This window comes from Balaenoptera borealis (assembly GCF_965194805.1).
Source record: "Balaenoptera borealis genome assembly, chromosome: 14".
Lineage (NCBI taxonomy): Eukaryota > Metazoa > Chordata > Mammalia > Artiodactyla > Balaenopteridae > Balaenoptera > Balaenoptera borealis.
Genome location: NC_138875.1, coordinates 69,695,722 through 69,720,884, shown reverse-complemented (window position 1 = coordinate 69,720,884; position 25,163 = coordinate 69,695,722). Strand labels below are relative to the sequence as shown.

Sequence of the window (25,163 nt, the reverse complement as noted above, 5' to 3'; positions counted from 1 at the left end):
ATAAATAAATAAATTTTAAAAATAATAATAATAATGTGAATGGAGCAAACGGTCAGGATGGAAACTTGGTGATTAGAGTCAAAGGCCCTGAAGATACGCGCAAACCCCCTTTACTTGGCAATTTCTCCTTTAGTGCTATATTCTAAGGAAATCTTTATTTACAAAGATGTTCACCACAGCATTTTCATAATGCAAAAAAGTTAGAAACAACAATTAAGGATTGGTTAAACAAATATGTCCATATAAGGGAATGCTAGGCAGCTGGTAAAAATGTGGTGTAGAGACACATTTATTAATATGGAAAGATATTCACAATGTCTTGTTAGGTTTTTTTAAAAGGCAGCTCTAAAACATGATGGATGGATATGATGGTATATGATGGATGACAACAATCCCATTTTTGAAAAGATATATTTAGGGAAGGATACGCACCAGACTCTTGAAAGTATTTATCACTGGATGATGGGACTACTGGTAATTTTTTTTTCTTTTCCAATTCTCTTTATTTTCTCATTTCTTCTACAATGAACACTGTGTAATTTTTAAGCAATAAAGTAAAATTCACATCACGTAGACTGCACTGACAAGCTTTCACCAGGATCAGGCCAGTCAACTCATGTTTGATAGAAATGGGTCCTATTTCCACGTCAAAACACTAACTTCTCAGAGAATTCTGAAAAAAACTATGCCAAAGAGTTTCACTCAGAACATACAGTCCTATAATCCTGGTACCAACTTCTGATATGGCAATAATAATTGCAAAAGACTTACTCCACATTTCTAAATGAGTGGCTTGGAATAAATGCCTTTAAGGTCTTTTCAACTCAGAGATGCCACGACAATAATGGGCAGCGCTGCTGAAACAGAGCAAAAGATGGCAGGGGTTACTGGACACACAGAAAAGCCTCGCCTCTCTTTGCTGCTTTTCAAGCTCCTTTTATTTGGACTCAGAACACTGGAAACCTGACACTCCGGTTAGGCCGGAAATGGGCATAAAGACCCTGCAGCCGGAGCTTTGGAGCAGCCCCTATCAGGCCTGGGAGGGATCAGCCTATTGTGTGGCCCAGAAGATAAGCTGCCCTGAAGCACAAAGGGTCCTTTTATTTTTTGTGCCCAAAGGCAGGTACCAGTGCCAACCCTGCTGTCCCGGCCTCTCTGCCTCCCCCCAGTCCAGATATGTGAAGCCAGAGAAGTGCGTTCCCATCACTCGCCATCTCACAGACATCTCAACTGGGATGGGTCTGGAAACATCGCATTAAGACAAACAGGGTGTCGGATGTCAGCTGAGAAATCAAAGTCGGAGAATTTGTACAAAGCCCTTCTTTAAACAGTTTCACTGTCATTTTCCTCCCTCTATTCAGTGTTCGGCTTTGATGTAGTATTTGGTAAAGGCTTTCGAAAACAACTGTTTGTTATCAATGTCAAAACCGTTTTGAAAAGCATCGGAATAGGTTAAAAAAAGAACAAGCAAATTCATCTTTGACTCTGCTGCAGTGCTAAAATGAAAGGCCCCAGCTCCCTGATGTGATAATAATCGACAATTTCAGTATCCCTTTTTTTGAAGGATAAATTGTTAGTTCAGGTCTGGTACATTCCATCAAATCAAAGGAGAGGACCGCAGCCAGCCAAGGCTCAGGAGGAAGGTGGTCCCCCTGCTCTCAGTTTTCTTAATGGATATTTACTGGTGCATTTCTGAGAGCCTAGTGGTAGAACTGGGCACTAATCTATAAGAAAAGATTTTTTTTTCAGATAAATTAAAACTCATTGGAAATTTAAAATTTACCTTAAAGTCAGGAGCATGTCTGAGAAGGCTTGCTTGATAGAAGGCAACAGAATAATATAACAGAATAACACAATAATATAACTGAATAAACCAACAGCCTAATACCAAGAGACACTTTAGAACAATAAGATAAGTAACTATGTAAAAATAAAAAACAAACACTGGTTTCTCTTCCTAAATACTCTTCCCAACCCAAGCCAACTATTCCCATGAATAGGAAAACTAGGGGAAGGAAATAAGCCAGAAGTGGAGTGGGGTTAATTTTTTTAATTATGCAAGAAAAAAAATAATGAACATGTATAACTTTGAAAATAAAACAACAAAGAATTCTTTAATGAGCATGTGTAATGTTAACAATAAAATACAAATGATAGAGAAATGTGAAATAGCATGTATACAAATTGTTACCTCTGGGAAGTAGGCCTTGTTGGAGAGGATTTGGGAGGAAAGAGGTAAAATGGGGACTTTTTTTTTTTAAATAAATTTATTTAATTATTTATTTTTTGGCTGTGTTGGGTCTTCGTTTCTGTGTGAGAGCTTTCTCTGGTTGCGGCAAGCGGGGGCCACTCTTCATCGCGGTGCGCAGGCCTCTCACTATCGTGGCCTCTCTTGTTGCCGAGCACAGGCTCCAGACACGCAGGCTCAGTAGTTGTGGCTCACGGGCCTAGTTGCTCCGCGGCATGTGGGATCTTCCCAGACCAGGGCTCGAACCCGTGTCCCCTGCATTGGCAGGCAGATTCTCAACCACTGCGCCACCAGGGAAGCCCAAAAATGGGGACTTTTATTTAAACAATATATATATCTGTTGTGTTTGAGAACTTTTTTTTTGGAAAAACTTTTAATACTTTTATAGCAAACAAATAATAAAATGTAACATACAAAATATAGCAATCAAATAACAAACTAAAAAAATAGTGCAACAGCAACGATGGGGGAATGGCCAGTTGGTACACATTAGAACCAAGGTGAAGCAAAGAGCTGAAGGCACAGGGATAAACATGGACTACAGGCCTTGAGACTTCAAGATAAGCACAAGGGTCCTAGGGTGTTAGCAAAGGTACCTGGAAAGGGCAGTAGGTAAACACTGTGGCCCATGCAATGCAGGTATAAATATGTTGTCTCAGCTGGGTCAACAGTGCCATGGTTGAGATTCCAACATTCTGGTAGCACTGGGGGCACAGTGTGTAGCTCAAAGAGTAGCTCGGTGATCATTTTTCCCTGTCCCAATGGCTCAAGAGGCTGCCTTTGCACCTGTCCTATTAATAATTAAATTCAACACATGGCTGACCCATGAGTCATGTTACCAGGATCCTGGGTATAAATAGCTAAAACGTAGCTATAACCAAGGGTGCTCTGGTCCCTACTGACCAGTGATTCTCAACTTGTTTTGGATCACTGACAACTTTGAGAATCTGATCAAAGCCATGGATCATCTCCCCAGTCACAAGTACATGCTTGAAGCACCATGGATCTCAGCCCCTGCGAGGGTCAGACAGGAGGTGAAAGAGCAAAGGGACACCTTAGTCTGTTGAAAAGAAGGAAACAGCACAAATCTGATGGCTACAGCTGCTCCCAGAGCAAGGTGGTCCTGGGCTGGCAGGAGGTGGTACAACGCAGGGCAGCTTCCTTTGCTCAGAAGCAGAGGGAGGTTTGGGTCACAGATGGTGCTCTGCTTGCCCATGACATTCACAGCAGCTTAAGAAGCTCCGCTGTTTGTGCACTGTCTTCTGGGCCAACTAAGAAAACCCTCCCAAAGAGACATGGAAGCTATCAGACAGGAAAGCAGAGCTCTGAAAACCAGTATCAAAGCAACCCAAGTTGAAAAGAGCGGGTAGATTGTGTGTGTGCGAGCGCAGTTTTGGGAGAAAGATTTTTAAAACAGTAACAAGAAAGGCCTTGTGAGTTGGGCAAAAGAAGACCAAGAAGCCTTCCCTGTTGTGAGCAAGGCCAGAAGAAATGGGAAGAGGAGACCAGAGCTTTTTTTAAGTACTGTGCAACCCCATCTTACCTGCAGTAGTTATGTTCGCCCAGGCCCCCCTCCCCGTTGGGGTATTTCAGAGTGTTGTATGGATGCTGGAAAGTCTCGTTCCAGAACAGACATGGCTTCCCGCCTTGCAGTGCTGTCCAGTTCTGCGTTCCCCTATAATCTGCACCATTGGCTGTGAAACATTCTAGGAGAAAGAAAAGACAGAGCAAACTAATTTTCTGGCAACATCTATAGCTTCCTCCCTCTTTGCTTGATGTTTTATTTGTTTTGTTTGGACCAAGCTAGAAATGGATAGTGTCTTGCTAGATCCTGGACACAGTAGATTTAACATTGGTAGGGCTGAGGAAATCTGAAACGAGGTACCCTCCAAATGCTAGGCTCATCTTGGCACTCGCTTGTCTACAGACACTAGGACATTTTCCCCTAAAGTATACAGATCCCAACTAGGATATAAACAGGGAGCTGAACTGTAATGAAGCCTATGGAGTGAACCGGGAAACCCCCAAATCTGGGACGAGTTGGTAACAGCCATCCGTGAGGAACTCTGGGTGCTCGGAGGGGGTCACTGCTCTTGCCAGCATCTCTGTGTGGTAACTAGAACCAGGTCACCAGCTGTAACTGAGCTCTCCCCTACAGTCTGAAAGGCTGCACTGACACTTGGATTTAATAAGACCATCAGATACAGCAACGTTTTGGAATCCCAATCACACAAGTCTGGGAATGACTCACATTCCCTGGTAATGAAGAACAGTCCTCCCCACGCTGTTTGAGATAGAGGTGCCACAAAACAGACAGTCAACAGCAGGGAGCAGGGGCTGAGTTGGCATTTTCTCTCACCTCTTTCTAAAATTCGTTCCTATAGGACACATTCAACATAGTCTGAGGTCCGTTTAATAAAATGACAAAATCCTTGCAGGTGCAGCAATGTGCTTCTAAAATCTGCCTCTCAGGGACTTCCCTGGTGGTGCAGTGGTTAAGAATCCACCTGCCAATGCAGGGGACACGGGTTCGAGCCCTGGTCCGGGAAGACCCACATGCCGCGGAGCAACTAAGCCCATGCGCCACTCTACTACTGAGCCTGCTCTCTAGAGCCCGCGTGCTGCAACTACTGAAGCCCGCATGCCTCAAGCCCGTGCTCCACAACAAGAGAAGCCACCGCAATGAGAAGCCCGCGCACCGCAACGAAGAGCAGCCCCTGCTCGCCACAACTAGAGAAAGCCCGCACATAGCAACGAAGACCCAACGCAGCCAAATCAAATCAAATCAAGTCAAATCAAATCTGCCTCTCAGACTTTGGGGGGGGGATGGGAACTTTAGCTGAGAGGATTTCCCCCCACATGTTGCATGCATTACATTCACAGAGGTTCATGAGAAAGGCACAATACAAAGAGCAATTTTTAAAAATTAGCTTAGTTGAAACTGACAGATAGAAGCACTTCAAACACTTTTTTAAGATGTATCACTAGGAACCTGACAATCTGGGGGAGTTACACTAACATTCTTAGCTTTATTTCTTTCCCTCTCCTGGCATGTGCTGACCCACGACTTCCGGTATGAAGGACTCTCACTGCCGGCTCCTGGTGCAGTGCATGTGCCTCCTCTGGCCTAAGCATGTGCACAACACAAGCACACCTATATTCTGAAAGATATTCCTTTTACTATTTGAAATCTACCTGCTAACCATCTCTCTTCCTGTACCCCCTTCCTCTCCCTATCTGGGCCCTGCGTTTTGTCTGGAACAGTCCGGTTTTATGGACAGCCAAAATAACCTGGACTCCCAGGCGGCACAGGACACCGTAGCACTTTATCGTGCCTGGTGTGACATTTACATGTTACGAGAAGTGCAACTCATCATGTTCCAAGACAACTGAGCCCTCCACCAAGAGTCTGCATAAATAAAAAAGTTCAAAGGTAACTGATGTTTAGAGTGTTCTACCGTGTGCCAAGCTCTGCGCTAAGTGCTTTACATCAACTCACCACCAACCCAGTGGGGAGGTCCCTTAATACTCCCATTTCACAGATGAGGCACCTGGGGCACTCGATCACACCCTATACTGCCTCCGATAGAACGCTTCGGCATCATCCTTGCTTTCCCCATGCTCTTCCTCACCCCCTTTCTGCTCATCAGCAAGTCCTGTTGACTTTCTTCAAATATGTTCCCTGAAACCCCACTCTCCTCTCCATCTTGGGTGCTGCCACCTTCTCCCTGTTCACCATCGGAGGACAATACGGTCCTGTTCAGGTCTCACAGCTTCGACTTTCGTGCTCCCGCAACGCATTCTCTGCACAGGGCTCAAAGTTCCCAGGAAAACGTGAGCACTGGGAACAAAACCCAAAGCCGTCATCCTTGTCTGTGAAGCCCCCTCGATGTGGCCCCAGGCCCTCCCTCCACCGGCCCGAGCTCTTCCCCTCATCACGTGCTGTGCTCCAGCCACACTCGTCTGCTTTTAATTCTGTAAACACACCACGCTATTTCCTGCCCGAAACGTTCTTTCCCTAATACTTCCCATCACAGACTAAATATTACCTCCTCAGAAAACCCTTCCCCACCATCTCCACTCCTGTTTTTCTGCCCTTCATTTGCTTGCTTCATAGCACTTATTATCACTAGGAATATATATGATCTGCTAGAGAGAAAGAGGGAGAGAGAGACTCACGTGGTGGGTGGGTGGGTGGGTGTGTGTGTGTGTGTGTGTACCACACCAGAGCCCTACCCAATCCCAAGGTTAGAGTGGGACCTGGGAACCTATATTTCTAGAAAGCTGCCCAAGTGATGATTCTAAGAACATCAAGCCAATCTTTGCCAATTTGCTAGAATTTTAATTGCTATGTGTTAATACTTCTTTTTCTCCTATCAAAAGTAGTAGGAGATATTATTCATTAATTCAACAAAGGAGTGGCTTGGGAGCCAGAAATGCTGGCCGACCACTGGAAAGCCTTAGCAATAGACAGCAACCTGCAGGGCAGTGGGGTCGGTGTTCCCAGAGACTCAGATGACTTGATTTGTAACACAAAAGAATGTGGTAGCCATACACACAAGTGTCAGCCCTCAGGAATGGAATGAGGTGGCATCTGAGAGAGGGAGGGGGTAACAGCAGGCCTGTTTGCTTTAGTCTATTCCTCCTAGACCCAGTCTTGTTCTTAGCTATGCTAGGGAAATGGAGGCAGTGTTACCAGATTTGACAATTATTTTTTAACAGACTTGTCCAGTGCATGTCAATTGTGGTGGGGGGAAAAAAAAACAAACTTGAACGTTCTGGATTAAAGTTATGTGTGCATCTTGATTTCATCAGAATACTGGGGTGTGCACTAGGTGATGAGGACCCTGCCTCCCTTGTTTCCTACCACTATGAAACTGGCCTAAGCTTTGGCTAGACAAGCAAGGTGTGGCTTAAACCACTAAAAAATAAAATATCACATGGCTGGTTGTAATATTTATGCATTCAGTGAAAGAGAACAAGCAAAGGTGATAAATCTAATGTCTACGATATTATTCATTACTTCAACAAATATTTACTCAACACTTACTATGCGTCTGGCACTGTTCACAGCACTGGGACGGCAGTGGTGAACACTCTGTGTTCCTAGAGCTCACATGCTCACAGGGCTTCACGCTCATAATACACCAATCAAAATTAACACTAGCCAGTGAGAAGTGCTACAAGGGAAAATGGAGTTAGGGGACAGAGATGGAAGGGTGGGGGTTCTCTTTTAGAAGAGGTGGGTCAGGAAAGGCCTGGAGAGGAGACAAGGGGAGGACAAGGGGAGATGTGGACAAGGGGAGGAAGCGAACAACGTAAAGGACACGGGAAGGGCTTTCCGGGCAGAGGGCACAGCACAGCCAGTGCAAACCCCACCCCCCCGCCCCGCAAGCAGCAATGTGCTGGGGAAGGTTTGGGGAACTGTGAGGCAGCTCCTCTGATCCGACCAGGTAGGGTGAGTGCAGGGGAGGGTGGTGGGAAATGAAGAGGAGGAGGAGGCAGGCAAGGCCAGGACATGTAAAGTCTTGAGGGTCGTATAAATTAGATTTTGGCTTTTGTTCTAAGAGTGACAGGACGTCATTGGAGGGCTTTGAGCAGAGAAATGACACGATCTGACTTATCTTTTAGTAGAACTGTAGCTACTGGGTGGAGGAAGAGCTATGTAGAGACGGCTAAGCACTCAGCAGGGAGACCAGTTAGGTGCCTACTGCAGAAGGATGAGCTGGAAAGAAGGATGGCTTGGGCCAGGCTGGTAGCTGAAGGATAGGAAGAAGTGCCGGATTCCGGACATATTCTGAAGGTAGAACCAGTAGTATTTGCTGGGGTCCCAGAGAAAGAGGAGTTAGGTACAACACCGAGCAGCTGGATGAGCGGTGCTGCCATTTACTACAATGGGGAGGACCCAAGAGGCACAGAATATCTTGGGGTGGAATCAAGGCTTTGGTTTTGGATAGGAAAATTGGATGGAGATACAGAGTAAGCAGATGGCTAGATGAGCCTAGAGTTGAGGAAAGAAGCCAAGGCTAGATCCACAGTGTGGAGGTAACAGCACCTGTGTGGAGAGAGAAGACATCTGGGGCTGAGCCCTTGGGGCCCTGCAATGTTTCAGGCCTGGAAAGAGAGGGGCCCAGCAGTGATGTGCAGCCTGGGAGGTGGGAGAAAAGCTAAGGAAGCATGTGGGTCTCAGAAGGTAAGGGAGAAGGTGTTTTGAAAAGAGAGGAATAATAAGCTGTGAAAGCACTTTTATTTCCTCCCTGTCTTCTCCAGTTGGAACCCATTCCATTCATCTCTGCTTGGACCTTCCTCTCCATCAGAAAACTGCAAATCTTTTGCTTTGGGGATTGAATGAAAACAGCTGTTAAGTTAGACACAAGCCTGACAAAAACTTAGTAAATACAGAAGAAAACTCCTTAATAAAAACTTCCAAGGCTGGCATCAAAGCACTCGGGATTAATTCTACTTTTCTAAGTTGGTGATTCCTTATATTTTTCTCCAGCACCAAAACCCTCCAAAATATGGCATATGGCATTTATTTTTAAAAACTGGAGATGCGGGCTTCCCTGGTGGTGCAGTGGTTAAGAATCCGCATGCCACTGAGTAAATAAGCCCGTGCACCACAACTACTGAGTCTGCGCTCTAGAAGCCACGAGTCACAACTACTGAGCCCACGCGTCTAGAGCCCGTGCTCCGCAACAAGAGAAGCCACCGCAATGAGAAGCCCGTGCACGGCAACAAAGAGTAGCCCCCGCTCGCCTCAACTAGAGAAAGCCCGCGCCCAGCAAGGAAGACCAAACGCAACCAAAAATAAATAAATAAAATAAATAAATGTATTAAAAAAAAACAACTGGAGATGCTAATTTCATTGAAATTCTCTTGAGATATATGGAATCACATTAGGGTATACAAATCTTGGGTGAGGATCTCTGAGCAAATGGTTTTGTGCAGACCAACTGTTTTCTGCAGGACCTGCTGCTGCATGAAGGCCTGGAGGTCATCCCCATGGTAGGAAGATCTGAGGACAAAGACCATGTCTGGGTGAAAGTTCAATATTCCCCATTGCTAATAAAAGCAAGCTTGAGTTTTCTCTCATAAAACTATTATTGTTTATTATGTTTGGAATTTAGAAGGGTTGGTATAAAGACTGATTGACTTGATGGCATATATATTCAAAACTTTGATATTTATCCCTCAAATTCCATAGGCTCTCATACTCGCATGCTGTATGTAACATTATTTGAAGATTTCAGTTGATTTAGAGGCATGACCTGTAGAGGACCTAGAAATATTCCCAGATACATTTTCCACAATACAATTCCCAAAGTCTGTCTACCTAGTGATTTAATGGGCAGTTATCAGGCTACCATCAGGATAGGAAAAATATATATGGTTTGAACCCTATGTTGAATCCCAGCATTCAGTGGATAAAAAGTAAGGGAAAAAAAGTACATGTTTTTCTTAATCAAAATTTGAACTGTGGGATGAAACACATCTTTGTTTATATATGCTACTGAAATCACATAAGTCAATATCTGTACTTATTATAAGTGAGGAAAATGCTAAGTTAAGAGAACCAGGCAATTTAACTCCTGACAGGTTGTATGTGCACTGCGTTTTTAAAGTTCATGTTTAAAAATATAACGATGTGTTTTAAAATAATTAAAACTTGACATATATGAGATGGTGGTAGGAAAGCAAAAGACATTCTATTCCTTGATAACATTTAATAAAGTTGAAGAATAAGTTCTCAATGAAGCTCTATAACTAGGTCATTCCTAACTACACTGTTTGCCTGAAACCACACTATTGAGGTTTTTCTCATACTGAGTCTTGAATTTTCCTGGTTTTCTGGTAGCTAATTACTAGTTAGATCTCTATTATATGATGTTTGTGAGAGTCACTGTTTTTAATCCATCAAAGCTGACTTTCTGTTCCATCCATGTAGGACTACTCAGCATCTCTACTGATCCTATGTTGGAAGAATCTGGCTGGTTTTAGCCTAGTTTGAAATCAACATGAATCAATAAGCATTAAATTGAATTATGGCATCTTAAAATAAGAAGGCAGAAAACATTTTCCAGTGGGAACATCTGTTCTTTTAAAGACATCTATAAAATTTGGTAGGTGGGTAGATTATAGAAATACAAGGCTTAGGTGGAAAAAGCTCCTTTTAATATTTAGAGGGCAACACAAGAGTGTTGTCAGATGTTTGCACAGCACACTTGCTGCTCTGTTGGGTTTCCAATACAGACTGGTGTCCAGTGGGAACTCATGGGTAGGTCTTCAAAGCCTATGGTCCCTGGCAAAATCACCTTTTGCCCTCAGACACTCAAAAGCACTTCAGGAATGCTTATTTCAGTTATGTGGAACCCCATGGTAAAGAAGCACGTGGCCTTGGGAAGGCAGGGGTTCCCAGACGTTCCCATCCTAACACAGCTGAGCCTGTGAGAAGACACTCTGCGTCTTTAACGCCGATAGCTCCCCAAGGGAAGAGATTCCCATGATTACATGGAGGCAGGTGATCAGGTCTAGATCACCTAGATTACTTAGAGAGAGGGTAGGAGGAAGGGGCCTTCTATACACATGGTACATATTGAGAATCACTGGAAGAAAGGGGAAATAACACCAGATGAGTAGCTGACAGTGCGGGGTTTGAAGAAATCACCTGGATTTGGGGCTCCATTTCTTCACTGGTGAAACAAGAGGATTTGAGACAGGTGGTCTCAATATCCCTTCACTCTAAACTCTAATTTCAAGATTCTAACAAAATAGAACTGAGGCTCAAAAGTCTGAGGGAGTGTGACAGGAAAGGATTGATGGCTAAAATCTCTCCCAGGCTTAAAATTCTCTAATTCTACCCATTTCTCTAATGGAAGTGAGAATTCTATGGAAAAAAATAACTCACCTTCCATGTGGGCCCTCCCTCTGAAAGAGGCACTTAAGCACTCTTTTTGTTTAGAAGAAACTACATCTTCAACAAATAAATTTCAAGAAAAAAAAGAAAAAGAGGAGAAACCTCTAGGTTAATAGAGACTCAAAAGTCACATCACCTAACTGTACCTGGCTTGGGTCCTGCTTTGAATGATAAAAACACCAATGAGACAACCAGGGATATCTGAAAACTGATTACTTACTGGATATTTGACGATATTAAGAAATTATTGTTAAAATTTTAGTTGTGATAATGGTAGTGGTACTGTTACTATGTTTGGTTTTTTAAAATATTTATTCATTTATTTAGGTTGCACCGGATCTTAGTTTTGGCACGTGGGAGCTTCGTTGCAGCATGTGGGATCCCTTTTTTTTTTTTTTAGTTGCGGTGTGTGGACTTCTTAGTTGTGGCACACGGACTCTTACTTGCAGCATGCATGCTGGATCTAGTTCCCCGAGCAGGGATCAAACCCAGGCCCCCCCCAGCCCCGCGTTGGGAGCACGGAGTCTTACCCAGTGGACCACCAGTGAAGTCTCTGTTGCTATGTTTTTGAAAGGAGTTCTTATCCTTTAGGAATACATACTGAAATATTTACAGATAAGATGATATGATATCTGAGATTTGTTATGAAATAATCTAGTTGGGGGGATGAAAGAGGTAGAGATGAAATACTTTGGCCTTGGTTTATGATTGTGGAAGCTGGAAGATGGATACACACGACTTCCTTACACTTTTATTTTTGAATATGTTCTAAATTTCCCAAAGCAAAATTTTTTGAAAGGACATCTGGAAAATACTTACTAACATGTTGTTTTACAATTAATCTACCTTAGTTTCTTTTCAAGAACGATAAACAAACTCAATCAGCCATAAATTCAGTCATCTAAAATCAAGACAGACATTCACCTACCATGTTCCTGGACTACGTATTCACAGTTCAAATGACCAGAGGACAAAGTACTTTTGTACTTTTGCCCAAAGTAGAATTACCACAAAAATAATCACTGCAATTATTTATCAGTAGCTTTTCCATTAAAATATCTTTTAGATCTTCCTTTTCATTCATGGGAACAATGTCAGAAGAAAAGACCATACCTCTCAAAGTTATTTTAACTAAAGAATTCATACTTTTGGAAGGAGACCTGAGGTCTTCTATTTGAATCTCCAGTTTATTCATCTCTATTAACAGATAAATACTTAATTAAAAGACTATTTTAAGAAAAAGTGAACATATCGTAAGCAATAGACAATAGGTTTAAATTCAAAAGACCCATGAAAACACTTCAGAGAGGGGTCCTTCTATTTGTTATATAAAAATTGGAAAAATAGATAATTCTTGAGGCAGAGCAGGCCCAGAATGCAATGCTGCTTGGGTACCACTCTTCCCATCTGGCTCTCATCTTGAATATGTTCCACTCCTACCCAGGCAGGACCCACTGGAAAGCATGCCGTGGCTGTCACTGTGAAGGACATGTGTTTTTGCCAGGAAGAGTCACCATGAACATGCAGTAGTGCTTGAGGAACTTACATTCATCATTTAGGATATTATATACAAGTACACTCATCAAATTGAAGACCAGGAGATAGTTCTTAAGAAAGAATGACCATTAACCTATCAACATCTAGTTCTGTAACATATACAGAGAGATTAGGCCAAGCCTCAGTGAAAGCATGGACTCACTCAGTTAGAAGTCACTAGCTCAGCAGAACTCTAAGAAAAACATTTCATTAATTAACCATGGACTTTACTGCCAATACCAACAGAACATATTCTATCACGGTGTGGTGATGGCACCTCTCTCGGTGTAATGTTTGAGTATAAATGGATCTACTTTAGATGTTTATTTATAAATATCCTCTTCAATCTTGATATAAAATTTCACACTAGAGTTTTCACATAAGGAAAAGGGAAGCACAATAAGATGTTTTAAAGCTCAAAGTCCAGTTCTCTGATGGGCAATAACTTAGTACATTATAAATCAACTCTAAAGGAAACAAAAAAGACAAAAGATGGAGAACTATTTGAAAGCTCAGGGTCTAGAGGAGATAGCACTATACTCCTATGGAAACCAGAGGCTCTAAAACAAGTTCCACAGCATCTGCTGCCCCAGCTCTTCTAGGACTTGATCAGCTTGACCTATAATTGCTCAAGAAGCACCTGGCCCTGCTTCCACTAGCCCGTAAGTTTCTTCACTCATCTTTGTATTCTCAGCAACTACAGACCACACAGAACGTGCCTGGCAAACTTTTGTTGAATGAGGGAAGCAGATGTATGGAGGGCTAGGGGGAAAAACCCATGACAGACATGTTCAGAGTGCCCTGGTTTCCTCACCAATTTGTGCCTCCAGGCTAGCTATCATGCCCTACCTAGCAATGACCTGGGAGAAGTTCCAGGAAAGCTTATATAAATCAAGTATTTGAAAATCAAATGCTTGCTATTTAAACCAGGGGAGTCTGCTATTTAAATGGAATCCATGGTAGAGCTATTTGTAATAGGGAATAAGCGACCCCCTTTGTAATGAATACTCATGTTGATATTGAGTTTGCTTTCAATGGGAGACACCTGGCTCAAATCTACACCTTGCCTCACCATCACTTGAGCAACACTATTTCACGCTGTCTGAAGCTCTCAGTCAGACTAAAAAGGAGATAAAATAAACTAATATAATCCAGTTTTTGGACAACTTTCATCAGTATTGCCTGTACCCTATTTTTAATTTCAGAGGGCGAGAAAGTTCCCCAATAATGGAGCCCTGGAGGGCAGCCAATGCTCCATGGAAGCCAGGCTCTGGGCTATTCAGCTTCCCTTGGCTGACGTGGGATGGGCAAATAATACAACAGTCCTTGAATGGGGAGCTAGCTGACTGCCAGGTAGACAGCGTATCTCTAGAGCACATCTTTAAAGTAAAACCCGAAGCAACAAAGTTGTCGTCTTCTAAGAATTGGTACAGGGACGAGTCCTAGTCGGAGATGCTGGGCATACAGTAGGCATTTGATAAGCGTTTGTTGGTTGGTCCCAAGATAAAAATATGACTCAAGTGACAAGTTTCAGAAGTTCTGGCCATGGAGACAGCTTGAGGCAGAAGGAAAGTCTCAGTGTAGCACTGACTTAAAAACAACAACAAGCGTTGCTGTCACCCTCTAGTCACCCAGAACAATAAGGGCAGATGGTGGCCAACAGACTGATTTGCTAGTCAAAGGTTTAAAGTTTCATGTAATGTTTCATGGATCTAGAGTAGGGTTGTCAGATTTAGCAAATGAAAGTACAGAATGCCCAGTTAAATTTGAATTTCAGATAAACAACGAATGATTTTTAAAGATAAGTATTCCCAAATATTGCATGAGACAAACACAAAAAATTACTGTTTATCTGAAATTCAAATTTAATTGAGTGTCCTGTATTTAATCTGGCACTCTTACCAGAGTGGAAACATATGGTGACCCACAGACCTTACTCCATTAAGATTTTTGAAACACTGTTCACGGAAATGCTTAAGGAGTTTAGAAATGGACAATGAAGAATCTATTTTCTTAAGAGTGAAAAAAGATGCTGATCAGAGTTGCCTACTTCGAGGCCACAGTGAAGGGAAGGGTAAAAGAATAATATAATTAGGACACAGTTTCTCAACCTCAGCACTACTGACGTTTCAGGTTGGATAATTCTGGGGGGGAAGGGGGCCACTGTCCTGTGCATTCCAGGATCGTAAGCAGCATCCCTGGCCTCTCTACCTGCTAGATGCCAGTAGCACACCCCTCCCCACAGTACAGTGAGTTGTGACAAGCAAAAATGTCTCCAGATATTGCCAAGTGTCCCTTGGGGGCAAAAAAATCTCCTCTAGTTGAAACCACTGAATTAGAAGAAATGGTCAAATAAACAGAAAGTGTCAGATTCATTAACCAACCGGTGGTCACATAACAAAAGACTCTTCTCAAGGGAGAAATTTTCAGCTCGCCCCGGGGCTGCCTCAAGCCCATAACAAGGATGAGAGGACTAGTCATTTCAGCTAAGACAATCAGAAACCCTTCATCTGCCAGAAGCACTAGAGAAGAATCTTCGGTGAGCCAAGCCGATGAAGCTCTGCATGGCAGTGCACACATCACAGCAAGCAGGGCATCGCACCAGCCTTTGAAGATGTTCCTTTTAAGTTAACCTCCCTTCCAACTAAGCTTTTTCCAAATCTCTTCCTGCCATTTGGAAGTTGAGTGATTCTCAGCTGAAAAGGCCTGTATATACGAGGTGCAGATGGCAGCAGTTACGGCCCTCACCAGATGCTGCAGTCTCTAATTTGATTGAAAGGATATAATTAGACAACAGAAACACTTTAATGAAAGAGCAAAACATGGAGGGAGGGAAGGATTGAAGGCCCTTAACTGATGCCAAAACACCCACCAGTAATAGAGGCTTTGAGTCTGGGGAAAAGGAAGGGGAAAGCCCCTTAAAAGGACAGTCCCCATCCTGTTTATTTCCCCATAGACATAGGAATAGGGATTTTATTATTGTAGATTTCCACTGTATTTTATGTGGGAACAATCTGATTAAAACCAGAAGAAGTCTTCAGAAGAACATCAAAGAAAAACAAATATGGCTTCTGTGGTCATTATTAAAAATATTTTTACCAGCCCAATAATTTTCTTTGAAGATGAATTTTTATAGATTGAACAGCAGCAAGTAATTTACATACTGTGATGACATTGGTTAACAATCCCTACTGTTCTAGAACTACTTGGTCGCCATGTTTTCATCCAACTTTAGGACACCAAGGAACGTGGACAGCCATTTAACATTTCTGTTTAAAAGAATAAACTCTAACTCTGTTTAGAGTTAGTCCTATAAGTCAATGCCACAACTGTTTTGTATCATCTTTAAAAGTTGCCTATGCTGTTTTTATTATTTCCGAGCTTTCAAACTTTGAGTGTGAATATACTGCTCTGGTTCTAACCAAGAATCTAACCAAACTGAAAGAAATCCAGCCCTCAAAGTCTGAAGTTGCTAATGTGGTGTGACACTGGGGTTTGGAAGCCTCCTCAGCCCACTAGAAGCAGGGCCCCGCCCTCGTGGTAAATTGAACAATAAAAGTTTAATGCTTTGGCTACTTGCCAGGAATTAAATCAGTGGCAAGAGAAACTAGAAGCTGGGCCCAGCAGAGGGGCAGCCCCGAGAGGGTACTGTTATTAAGTACCCTCTCATAACTGCAGGAGGGAGAGGCAGCCTTGCGTGTGAGGTGGCCTCAAATCTTTTGTCTGTAAAGTACTTCCTAGCCCCAACCTCATTCCTCTTCAAACTGGTGCAAGTCCAGGAGAGGGAGGTGCTTACCTAGAAAGAGGATTAAAAGGAGGATGGAAGGAATTTCCTTAGAGGACGAGAAGGCAGATTTCTGTGGAGTGGCTATTTTTGAGGAGTATGGACACCCTTCTAATATTTCTACAACGGCCTCTTTCCTTTCCCTGTTTAATCCGAATAGAGGATAATGTCCCAGAGGCGACGTCTGGGGAAGAAGCACTGCCATCTTGAGAGAATGACACTGAAGACAACAGAGAGGGGGACAAAACAGAGTGACCTCAGGCTCCTCTCCTAGACTAATGCTTCCGGGTTCCACCTGGATACTCAAGGTCAAAATGAATGTGGAAGAATGTCAGTCACCGTTCTCACCCATTCACTGTGAGCCAGCCAGAAACTAACCTGCCAGGTGACAAAAGGGGACTGGAGGAGACCTCACCTCAAAACCTGCACAGGTAGTTTGCTAAGGAACACATTCACTTCCTCCTCTGTTATCCTTATTCAGGAGGCAAAAACTAAGAAAAAACTACAGATCCAAACTTACAGCCTCTCGCAAGTGTTTTGCATTAACTGTTCCACAGTACAAACACAATCAATTTGGTATGTTTGAGTGTTTCATTTTGTTTTTTCGAAAATGTTTTAATTAAAACAAAATAATCATCCATGCTAAGCACACTGTTGTTTTTTAAAGCCATTTTAAAAATGACAATAGAACCATTCAACTGTTTAGGAAAGTGACAGAAGTTTGTTTTCTTCTTTTTTTTCTCCTTTTTTTTTTTTTTTTTTTTAATGTCTCAGGGCCGGTGCCACCTGCTGCCTGGGCTTTCCTCTGAGAAACAAATCTCTCAACAGTTTGATCCAAGCAACATCTGCATAGCTGAACAAACAATGGGCTGGTTCCGAGGAAGGCTCTAGTTTCTTTATGTAGTGCACCCTGAACCATACTGAATTTCTTTTTAAAGTATTTTTTAAAGTCTTATTAAAGATCCAAATGTATGTGTATGAAATTTCCCTCCCTCGATATGTTTTTTTTTTAAATTGTGGTAAAATATACCTAACACAAAATTTACCTTTTTAACCATTTCTCCCATGCCTCTTAAAGTTAGTTTATAGTAAAAGGTAAAAGGTTCAATCAGCAAGCCTCCTTGTCACTTTTCCAGACCAGTGAACACTGGAAAAAATCAACACATATGGACCTAGAGAAGGACTTGGTCAAGTCCAGCCTGCAGGCCAACTCTGGCCCACTGCCCATTTTTGTATGGCCCATGACTAAAAATGCTTTTTAAATGATTGAAAACAACCAAAAGAACAATATTTTGTGACATATAAAAACCACATTAGACTTCCCTGGTGGTTAAGAATCTACCTGCCAATGCAGGGGACACGGGTTCGAGCCCTGGTCCAGGAAGATCCCACGTGCCACGGAGCAACTAAGCCCGTGTGCCACAACTACTGAGTCTGCGCTCTAGAGCCTGCAAGCCACAACTACTGAGCCCACGTGCCACAACTACTGAAGCCCACACGCCTACAGCCCGTGCTCCGCAATTAGAGAAGCCACCGCAATGAGAAGCCCGCTCACCACAACAAAGAGTTGCCCCCACTCGCTGCAACTAGAGAACGCCCGCGTGTACAACAATGAAGACCCAACACAGCCAAAAATAAATAAAATTTTTAAAAAACTGTTAAAAAGAAATCACATGAAATTCAAATATCGGTGTCCATGTAAGTTTTCTTGGAAGACAGCCACACCTATCCATTCACAGTTTGTCTATGGCTGCTTTGCTCTACAAACATGACCTCCCTTCTCTTCATTCTTTGAGATTCTGCAGCTGTTGTACTGCAACAGACAGTACATGGCCCACAAAGCCCAACTTATTTACTTTCTAGCCCTTTACAAAAAATGTTTGCTGACACCTACCTGACCTAGAGCCTAAGATGGCATTATAGGCTCAAAAATTCTAAACTAAAGATGGTATAGTGCCCATCACCCAAAATTCCTAATCTGTATATTGTGAAGCAATTTAAAGCAATATATTTTACCTTCATCATTTATTGCTTTTGATCCAAATATGCTAAATCATAAGTAAGTGTATCAATAATATCTATATTAAGTGTACCAACTTGCTGTTTATTAGCAGTGAGCCTAAATTGAACTTCTTTTTGCTCTAAGATTTATAAAAGGTCTCACTGCATATCTCAAACACTTAAACAGCTTTGTCGAGGGGCCAAAAATTTTCACAAAAAGATCAGAGTTCTTTGATGCCAGGTCAGTTTTGACAGTTTCCTGTTTCTTAAAAATACATAAAAGTAACTGGCATGCACATTAGTCCCCTTTACTCCTATCTGCCCCTGGGTTGTATACAGGTAATTCTATACAACATTGATGCAGTCCCCAAGAGGGATAAGGCCCTGTACAGTATGAAACTCTCACTGTTAACTGAACTCATAGGTTTTATGGCAAGACACACTGCTGTCTAATGGGACAAATTCTACATGAGGAGCTGGAGGAGGATGAGCATAAAAGGCTGTTCACAGCAAACATAGCCAGAGTTGACGCACACCCGAAAGCCCCTAAATGTGGTGAAACACCCAAGCAGGTATATGCCTTAGGCGGAAAACTCACAGCAGAAGTCCACTCAGCCTTCTCTGCTCTTCCTACCTCTCGGCTGTCCCCTGCAGGTCAGTAAATTCCAGATGGGAGTTCACTTCAGAGAGCCCATCAGCCCACGGCCCTGGCTGCCTTCCTCCTTGAAAAGGGAGTCTAGATTCCTAACCTAGAATTTCACTAACCTCTAGGTTTCACTAACCTCTACCTTCCTCCTTATCAGTTGTGAAGGAAGGGAGAGAATCTCAAAGAATGAAGAGAAGGGAGGTCATCTGGGGTTGGCTACACACTGTAATTAGAAGTAGCACTGATAGGGAATGAGCTAACTTTTTATAAAGTCAGCATTCAAAAATGCAAACCACCAGTAATTTAAATATTACAAAATTATGCAGAATATAAGTATTGAAATAATTTTTTCCATCCACAAAATTTTAGAGAAAATTACAGTATCAAAAATATGAAATGTCAAGTTTGGCATATCCTCAGAGTAAAACGTGTTTTTTATTGGAAAGGATTTTTAAAAACTAGTGGGTAGGCTCTAGACAGGATGTGATGCTGAAGACCATGTGGTATCTCCCTAAAACTGCCTCTGGAACTAAAGAGGAGAAATCACAAAGGCACTGATGTACTAGGATGGGAGGGAAAAAAGCTGGTGAGGCTCACTGAATTGGGAACGTGGGCCACTTATCATAAATCATTTCACAATGGTTATTTATTTGTCCCTACCCCAGACTCCAATAAAAACAAACACCAAGGTTTGAGGTTCAAACTACATAAGAGCTGCTGCATTTGACCCTTCCAAGCAAAGCAAAGGTGCCTGAGGAGAGGGTGCCACCTTCCAACAAGCATAAGCACACAGCTGGTTCACTGAACACTTTTCAGAGCTATTACTCTGCCCTTTCCAGGAGAGGAAACAGTTTATTTCCACCCATACCTCTCTCTCCATAGAGGACATTAAATCCTGACCACACATATGGCAAAGTGGAGCTAAGGGGTTACTAGGTTACAGTTATGTTGACATATCCTGGCTCTCAGAAAGTCCCTCCTTCATTCCCCACATACAGCAAACAGTAGAAGTGATCAAACTTCTGCACAAGTTTTTGTAGTTGTCCCCTAGAAGGCCACTGATCACTCAGAAACCACTTCCTGAGCCTAAGGTTTATAGCACTTGGAGAGCCCCCTTCTACCACTCTAAAGCCAAGCTTTGCCTTTTACAGGGATTAATGAGACTGGAAGCTCATAGCATTCCCAGGGCAAAGGAGGTGTCCAGCACTTGGTGAACCATAAAGCACTATAAAAAGAAGTATTAAATATGTTTAGTGACTGCCTGCTATACGTGGGTGTGTTACCTGCAGTACGTCATTTAATCTTCACAACACCCTGCAAGGGAGTTATCATCATCCCTCCTTTACAGATGAGGAAACTGAGGCTCAGAGAGCTGAAGGCACAACCCAAAGTCACATAGTAAGTGACAACACTAAATCCTTATCTTTATCACAAATCCAAGCTGGTAAGTAAACAAAGCAACTTGGAGTTTTCTTTCATCAGCAAAATCCATCTCTCCAATATCACAGTCTGCGACTTTGGGTGGAGAACCCAGAGGCCGGTTTTCTTACTTCAGCAAACCTGTAATGCACTTTTCCCGTCCCTTCCATTAATGCCTAATTCTCAACACCTGAACAACCTGCGGACAAATGTACCTGGGCCAGACAACGCCCCCTTGCCTGCTCTTCAACTTGGAGAGTTCTGCTGCAAGGAAGGGTGTTCGGGCAAGCTAAGCAAAGTCCCAGCTTCCATCCTGGTCTAGGGCCCCACTTGGGAAGACCTGGCCTTGACCTTGGCCTGGGGAGCGGGTTACCCTGTTTAAAGTCAGGATAAGCACCCTAAGCTCTGTAGGGGAGAAGTTTCCCATCACCCCTTCCTTTCTTCCCCTCTCCACGCTGGACCTGCACCGAGTCACGGGGAAGTTCAAAGCGGCCCCGGTGGGGTGGGGGGTGGCTAGGGAGGGAACGTTCTGGCTGGGTAGAGCCGGTCGTCTCCGGACCCAGGTCTACCTCTAGCAGGGCGGGCAGGTCAACTTTACTTTTCACGACTTGTACTCAAAAATTAGTGTTGGGCAAGCGGGTGCAGCCGGGACCGGGCAGAGGGGCCGGGCGCCCGCTCCCGTCGCCTCCGCACCCGGTCGTGAGCGGGTAGGCGCAGGGTTCGCGGGCGTGGGTGGGAGGGGGTACTGGGGGCGTCGTTGTGAGGCTTGCGGAGGGGATCCTGGCCCGGGGTGTCGCTGAGGGGCTTGGGGAGGGGGGGCAGCGTCTTGAGGCGGGGTGGGGGAGCGTCCCGGCCCCGGGGGGAGTCGCTGAGGGACTTGAGCTGGGGGTGCCGGGTCCTGAGACAGAGGCGACATCCCGGCCGGGGAGACGTCGCTGAGGAGCCTGGCGAAAGAGTCTGGGAGGTACTGAGGCAGACTGGGCGCCGACCGAGGGCGTAGCTGAGGGGTCTGGGGGAGTCCCAGGTCCTGAGGAGAGGGGCCGCCCCGTCTGAGGGGCGTCGCTGAGGGGCTGGAGAAGGAGTCCCAGAAGGCAGGGGCGAGGGAGTTGGGCCCCCCGGGCGGGCTCCGCGCAGAACGGGCGGAGCGGGGGGTGGGGGGAGTCGGTCACTCACCGGGTCCGGGGCCGAGGCCGGGGCTGGGCGCGGGGCGGGCGGCCAGCGTAAGCGCGGCGGCGGAGAGCAGGGCGAGGCGGGCGGCGGGCGGCGCCATGGGCCGTCAGTGCGGGGCCCCGGGGCGCGGCCCGGGGGAGAAGGGGCAACGCAGGGAGCCGGGGGCGGCCATGGGAGCGGGACGCTAGGCTCGAGCGTGGCCCCGCCCCGGCCGCCCAGCCGCCCCGCCCCGGCCCGCCCTCCCCAGCGCCGCCACCGCCCCTGCCGCCAGAGGCCCGCCAGGCTCCGCCGCGAGGCCCGAGGGGCGGAGCCGACTGCGCACGCCCGCCTCGCCCCACCCGCGCCTGCCACTCACGCTCCAGGCCCCGCCCACATCCCCCCTGCACCTGGGCCCGCCCACCCGCGGACCACTTTCTTGGTTGGTTCGAGGGGTGGGGCCAGCAGGTGAGGGGCGGGGCCTGGGGCACAGCCTCTGAGTCCACAAGCAGAGGTTTGACCCGGCTGGACCGGGCCAGGCGCCCAGTGACCCCTGCTCCACCCTCACTGGGGTCGTGACCCACACGCGGGCTCAGCCGCAGCCGTAATAGTCAGAACAGCAGTCTGCAAACCGCTTTTCCCTGCTTGGCTCTTCGCAGCGGTTTTAAAAAGGGTGCTCTGGAGTCAGCCTGTCCGGGTTCATATCCCACTTGATCACCTGTAAAATCTTGGGCGGATTTAAAGGAAAAATAGCTCTCTTACTTCAATTTCCTTATCTGTTAAATGGGGACGTTGATAGCAATTACTCCCAAAGAGGTTGTACTAAATGAGACAATGCGTGGAAACTTTTACACACACACAGTAGGAGCTTAGAAAATGTTGAGTTCCTTTCACCATCCCAATTTTTGCAGCCACAAAAGAGGCAGCATACGGCTTCCCTGGTGGCGCAGTGGTTGAGAGTCTGCCTGCCGGTGCAGGGGACAAGGGTTCGAGCCCTCGTCTGGGAGGATCCCACATGCCGCGGAGCAACTGGGCCCGTGGGCCACAATTACTGAGCCTGCGCGTCTGGAGCCTGTGCTCCGCAACAGGAGAGGCCGCGGTAATGAGAGGCCCGCGCACCGCGAGGAAGGGTGGCCCCCGCTTGCCACAACTAGAGAAAGCTCTCGCACAGAAACGAAGACCCAACACAGCCATAAATAAATAAATAAAAATTAACTAAAAAAAAAAAAAAAGAGGCAGCATACTGAGCCCCGGTTCCGAATCCTATCGCACATTTTTTGTCAGCTGGGGCAAGTTTCCTGCTCTTTGTCATCTGCAAAATAGGAATATTAAAAGGCCTTCACAAGATTAGATTAGATTAGATTAGATAGACGCAAGTAAAGCGCCCGACACCAAGAAAGTCCAGAAGTGGGTGGGGCAATGGTGCTTTCTTAGACACTGCGATCCCGGGACGCAGAGAGCGCGTGGCTCGCTTAAACTCTCGGCCCCGCGTGGCCTCACTCCCCAACATGGTCTTCCCCTCCCGCCCCCGGGGTCTGTGATGGGCCTCTCTCCTCCCCCGCACTCCCCCAGGCAGAGATTTTCCTTCGGCTCCAGCCTAAACCGCCGCGGTGACGCCCCGCGGGGCAGGTCCGGGCGGTGCGCCGGGCGCTTTTAAGTCCCTGGTCCCAGACTTGCAAGTGCGGGCCTGTGCCCGGCGCGGCGGCGGGAACCTCAGCCCTCCTGTGCTGACTCGCCGCGCCCTGAGCGGGGCTGGGCTATCCCCGGCCCGCCTTAGGTGCACCGGCCCCCTAGCCATCCCCCTCGCCCGGTCCCAAGACCCGCCACCTCGCCCCCAACCATCCCCTCATCCCAGCTGCTCCCAGAGCTGGGCCCCAAAGGCGCAACTACTCCCACGAGGCTTCTTGGCTCCGTCACACCACCCACACGACCCAGTGCCACGGTAAGAGTGCGCTTGTTCAATCACTGTTTTCCCTGGGTCATTACCAAGGTCGAGAATCCTCTGGGCTTCTTATTGGAGCAGAGGGATGCCCTCCACATCCCACCTGGTGTCTCCCACTCTTGCTTACCTTCTCCTGCACCATTTTGGGCCCTTCCCCACCTCCAAAATCACCTCCTCCAACATAACCTGGGAATGCTTCAACTCTTAACTTGCACCCTCCCAGGCAGGAGGCCCTAGAAGGAGAATAAAATGGGGAGATGCAGGTAAAACCATCAGCACAAAGCAAGTACTCAGTAAGGGTGATCCTTCCTCCATTCAACAAACATTCAGTGAGGAACCTGTCAAGAGCACCAGCAAGACAAGAACTTACGCTCCTAGAACTGAACCCAAACAGAGCGGAGAGGCCAGTCAACCAACAGGAAAACAATGTGAATTTCAGAGAGCAAAATGTACTACAAAAACAAGAAAATGATATTGACAGAGGGTGCTCTGTGGGCTGTTTTAAATAGAGTGCCGGGGAAAGGTTTTAGCAAAGCGGGACACAGCTGTCTACAGTTTACAAGGTCCTTTCATATCTCATCCTAGTTTCAGAGGAGGAAATAAGAAGAGGCAGATGGGGGGGGGAGTCGAAATCAGGTTTATTTGGCCAAGTTTGGGGATTTATGCCTCATGGTAGTAGGTCCCATCTGTCTTACTGCCCTGCAGAAAGGCACCCCTGTTGACTGGGTACCAGCCCCCTTCCTTTATTCTGCTCTCTTGGCCTTGTGTAACCAGAATGGGCTACAGTGAAAAATGAAAATGTGGGGCCCCGTGTTCAAAATTTTTAAGAATTTCAAGATGGTGACAACAGAGCATTAAACCAAGCCTGAGGTCCTTCTAAGCTCGGGGGCCTGTGTCATTAACTACACACACCCCTGAAATGTTGCAAGCCCATGAAAGCTGGCTTGTACAACAGAGCTCAGAAATAGTGTGCAAGCTCCTGCCCCCACTGGCTGCCATGAGAAACATCTCTCTAGCTGTCCCCAGTCCCCCCCCTCCCCTCTTTTCCAGCATAAAGCCCAGCACAGGTGATGGAAACAGCACACAGAGGCTAAAAATACAACCGAGCAGGTCTAGGTCAGGGCACGTAATGGCTCAAGGTCTTTGCTCAGTTATGTGGTCCCTGGCCCTGGCAAGGAGCTGCCTGAGATATTCATTTCAATGCTTCACATGCCTCAGTCCTTCAGCAGCTTTATTTCATGGAAAGAGTGAGGGCATTGACTATAGCCCCTGGGCCTCCAGGAAGATATTGGTGTCTGTCTGTCTGTCTGCCGGCTCTGCAGTCAGGCCCTTGGATTCCTCCCAAGGGCAGCAGGATTTGCCAAGAAGCTGAGAGATCTCAGCTGGTGGAGTTTGGGCGATCCTGGTATCTTTGAAACTCCAGCTGGGGTAATTTCTGCTCAAAGGGCAGTCATGTTGTAGAGAGAGCACTGGATGAGGAGTCTGATTATAATAACAAGAATAGCAAACCTTTACTGAGGATTTTAA

General features: G+C 45.6%; 1 protein-coding gene and 1 long non-coding RNA gene across 14 annotated transcripts in view; one reads left to right on the top strand and one right to left on the bottom strand.

Moving 5' to 3' along the window:
• The window catches only part of LOC309611308 (kremen protein 1), a 145,351-nt gene extending 123,384 nt beyond the window's left edge, over positions 1 to 21,967 (bottom strand). For 6 of the 13 annotated variants that reach the window (XR_014234441.1, XM_082355573.1, XM_082355572.1 and 3 more), the window contains exons 1-2: positions 21,722 to 21,967; positions 3,792 to 3,954 (exon numbers count right to left, since the gene is read on the bottom strand). Coding sequence is in view for 11 of the 13 variants with exons in the window: in XM_082355573.1 (XP_082211699.1) it covers positions 3,792 to 3,954; positions 21,722 to 21,818 (260 nt within the window). In the remaining 2 variants the exon portion in view is untranslated. The remainder of the gene's footprint in view (positions 1 to 3,791; positions 3,955 to 21,721) is intronic. The other 7 variants (XM_082355565.1, XM_082355566.1, XM_082355578.1 and 4 more) reach the window with 4 other exon arrangements.
• On the top strand, positions 21,186 to 22,926 carry LOC309611326. The gene is made up of 2 exons (XR_014234448.1): positions 21,186 to 21,255; positions 22,606 to 22,926. It is a non-coding gene; the product is annotated as an uncharacterized lncRNA (long non-coding RNA).
• The last annotated feature ends 2,237 nt before the right edge of the window (positions 22,927 to 25,163 follow it).